This window comes from Alosa pseudoharengus, unplaced genomic scaffold, assembly GCF_046254945.1.
Source record: "Alosa pseudoharengus isolate Yale_2024_CS ecotype anadromous, Long Island Sound unplaced genomic scaffold, YU_APseudo_1.1 YU_APseudo_1.1_scf_4, whole genome shotgun sequence".
Classification (NCBI taxonomy): Eukaryota; Metazoa; Chordata; class Actinopteri; order Clupeiformes; family Clupeidae; genus Alosa; species Alosa pseudoharengus.
This window is the reverse complement of record NW_027468774.1, coordinates 4,997,251-5,001,028: the sequence shown is the minus strand read 5'-3', so window position 1 is coordinate 5,001,028 and position 3,778 is coordinate 4,997,251. Positions and strand designations below refer to the sequence as shown.

Genomic DNA, 3,778 nt, shown 5'->3' with positions numbered 1-3,778 from the left:
TGACAGCTAGCTGAACCAATAAGACGACATAATTACCATTAGAATTAACTTAGCTTGGCTGTTAGCCTGGTCGGGACCAGGCTAGGTGCAGAGAATAAATCCCCATGGTAACTTATGTGCCATCTCTTTTGTGAAACCAAGTCAAGGCTAAATTCATCCAGGATAACCTAAAAATCCCAGCTTAATCCCTTATCTAGGTTTTGTGAAATACCCCTCTGGTCAATGGAAAACGATATACAATAATGATAATAAACTAAAATCTCTCTCTCTCTCTCTCTCTCTCTCTCTCTCTCTCTCTCTCTCTCTCTCTCTCTCTCTCTCTCTCTCTCTCTCTCTCTCTCTCGATCTTTATAGCTGCTCCCAAGTTCGTCTTCTCCAGCGATGAGGAGGATGAGGCTGCAGTCGGAGCCTCTGGGAAAGGTGGGAAGGCGACGGTCATCAGCGACGACGACAACAGCGACTTTGTACCCGAGCCCAGTCGGCAGGACAGTGATGTGGACTCTCCCGCTGTGGCCCCGCCCCCAAAGTGAGCGGCCCTCTTTCACGAGTCTTCTTTACATGGGGTTTACAGGGAGATCTCACACTCTTTCTTGCTCTCTTCATTTCTTTCTTTCTCTTTCATCTTTTCTCCTTCCTTCGTCCTCAATCAATGTAATTCACTAGTTAAGGTTTTGTAAAAAAAAAAGTTCTCTCTCTCTCTGCAGGAAGAAAGTGGTGAATGCGGTCGCCCCAAAAGCAAAGGCCCCAAGTAAAGCTGCTGGTAAGTGCACTTCCTGTGTCTCGGTCCACTGATGGGTATTTATTTACAGATATACTGTACACCACCGTATTTACAGATATACTGTACACCACCGTATTTATTTACAGATATACTGTACACCACCGTATTTAGATATACTGTACACCACCGTATTTACAGATATACTGTACACCACCGTATTTATTTACAGATATACTGTACACCACCGTATTTAGATATACTGTACACCACCGTATTTATTTACAGATATACTGTATACCACCGTATTTATTTACAGATATACTGTACACCACCGTATTTAGATATACTGTACACCACCGTATTTACAGATATACTGTACACCACCGTATTTAGATATACTGTACACCACCGTATTTACAGATATACTGTACACCACCGTATTTATTTACAAATAGACTGTATACCAATGACACCATTTCAACTATTCACGTGTGTGTGTGTGTTTGCCTGCTTGCCTGCTTGTTCCTCCAGCCAAGCCCAGTGCACTGGAGCCTTCCTCCAAACCTGCGCCTACAGTCAAAGAGGCCGCCCCAAAAAAGCCCGCTGCCAAGAAGCCCACTGCTGCTGCCTCCAAGAAGAAATCCCCTGGTATGGCCCTCCGCCATCTCTCTCTCTCTCCCTCCGCCTCTCTAGGGATCACTATCCCCTGGTATTGCCCTCCACCATCTCTCTCTCTCTCTCTCCCTCCATCTCTCTCTCTCTCCCTCCATCTCTCTCTCTCTCCGCCTCTCTGGGGATCACTGGGGAAAGCCCCTGGTATGGCCCTCCACCATCTCTCTCTCTCTCTCTCCCTCCATCTCTCTCCCTCCGCCTCTCTGGGGATCACTGGGGATTGCTTGGGAAATGGGAGAGAAAGTACATGTTTGATTAACATGTGTGCATGAGTGTGTGTGTGTGTGTGTGTGTGTGTCTGACTGTCCTCTTGAAATGTGTTTGGGGGAGAAATTGGCCTAAGTGAATGGTGCATACAAGTCAAACTGAGCCTTTGGCTTGGCGGTATGACCAAAAATGGTATGACTGTATGACTGAGCCTTTGAATTAGTGCTTAGCGGTATGACCAAAAATTTATTTTTCTAAATTCCAAATTTAAAAAACATGCGTTTTTATTTTTATTTATTTATTTATTTATTTATTTTTCCCTCTAAGCATAATCAGGTGTTCACAGCATTTTCTACTGGTTGAGAGCGGAATAACTGCAGATTGACTTAATGGTCTATTTTACTGAATATTGTAGAATAATTCCACAATAGTAGTAATACAGGTTTGCATGGCCACAGAAAATGATGCTGTTTACAAAGAAGAGTCACTCGTGATTCTTATGAATTGAGGAATCAGAATGCAAAGACAATTGCAGTTGAAATACAGAACTTTTACTGTGCAAATTTCACAAACATCTTGAAGCTGTCTTTTTTGACTGTATTAGGCGGGACCATCTCGCTAGGTGGATAGTGATGGAGTTTGTGATCTCAATCCACCGTTTGCTTTTTCTGTCGTAGGGAGTCCCTCTAGCTAACGCGTCTTGAAGTGACATTTGGCTCCACTTTCCTTTTGCTTTCCACTTGTTACCTGCTGATGTGGAGGGCGCTGACCTTAACTTCTATACGTGTTCAGAAGCGCAACATTGAAAAGAGTCCCGTCTGAAACAGTGTCGTGCGGTACAGCGTTCCGAACGTTGTGTAATCAATTACACCGGTATTCGGTGTAAACCGGTATACCGCCCAGCACTAATTTGAAGTGTGTGTGTGTGTGTGTCCCATGCCCTGTTCCCCTGACAGATGCGGCTCAGCCCTCCATCTTAGACGCACTCTCCAAGCCCAAACCCGTTTCCAAAGCCAGCAAGAAGGTGGCACCCACCAGCTCCAGCGAATCAGAGCCCATCTCCGCCAAGCCTGCCCCGCCCGCTGGGAAGTCAGCAGCCAATCGCAAGAGGAAACCAGTGCTGGACTCTGACTCCGACTCTGACTCCGACAGTGACTCTGGTGGCCTCATGGCCCGCATCAAGGGCAAGATGGGTGGTGCCGGAAAGGTTCGTTTACAAGGACTTATGTACACATTCAGAATGGTTTTTAAATGGCCAATTTCCTTTTATATTTATTCTGGTTAACGCATTGAAATTGCATCTACTCGGAGGGGTGTTATAGTATGAAATCTTTACTGGTTTTATACTATTCTAGCTTTTTCCTTTGAAACGTTGCTTTTAGCTATACTGAAGATTAATTTGCCTAGAGAATGATATCCGGAATAGTTCCATTCTTCCGGTCAGAAAGTGTTGGCCAGCATCGTCCCGCACGCAGCTGTAACGGATCCCTCACTCTCACCCCTCTTTTCCCTCCAGAAAACAAAGAACTGGGAAGACGATGAGAGTTTCGACCTCGATGGCGGCATTGACTCCCCGGTGGTGGAGCGCAGTAAACCCAGCCGGGCCAAGAAGGCCGCCACTTACAAGATCGACTCAGACTCCGACTCCGACTTCGGCTTTTAGTCTCTGCCCCTCAGCTCTCTCTGCACGGAGTCTCTTTCTTTCACTTTGTTATGCTTGTTTGTTTTGTCCTGTAAATATTTCATATGTTGTATCTTATTTACCGTTCGTTTTTATACATGCCTTTTTCAATAAATTTAGTTATTTGTGACTTTTGCGTTCTCATGGCTATTCGTAATTCTGTTCACTTTCTGACAATACCAGTTCAATGACCTCAAACTCTGAACCTAAATATTTTTTTTGTCCACCCCAGCCTGTAATCAAAATGTTTTGTTGTACACACTTACTTGGCTGTTTTATATGTAAAGCAAAAATGCTGAAGTTAGAAAAACACATGTTCTTATACTGTATGTATTCATAAGCAAGTAGTTGTGGTATGCCATCATCTGCACCAACCTGAATGCCCATGTGGTCCAGCTGCTGAATCAAGGATGAGGCGAGACGGAGGGAGGAGCTTTCAAGGCCTCTGAAATAAGATGTCCATCTCATGTAGCTCAAGTTTGATATACAATTTTTAG

General features: G+C 44.5%; 1 protein-coding gene across 1 annotated transcript in view; it reads left to right on the top strand.

Moving 5' to 3' along the window:
- top2a (DNA topoisomerase II alpha) overlaps nucleotides 1-3,411 on the top strand; it is a 26,259-nt gene extending 22,848 nt beyond the window's left edge. The window contains exons 31-35 of the mRNA XM_076267024.1: nucleotides 355-526; nucleotides 705-760; nucleotides 1,253-1,369; nucleotides 2,557-2,807; nucleotides 3,117-3,411. Coding sequence (XP_076123139.1) covers nucleotides 355-526; nucleotides 705-760; nucleotides 1,253-1,369; nucleotides 2,557-2,807; nucleotides 3,117-3,263 — 743 coding nt within the window. The 3' untranslated portion in view covers nucleotides 3,264-3,411. The remainder of the gene's footprint in view (nucleotides 1-354; nucleotides 527-704; nucleotides 761-1,252; nucleotides 1,370-2,556; nucleotides 2,808-3,116) is intronic.
- Nucleotides 3,412-3,778: the final 367 nt, after the last annotated feature.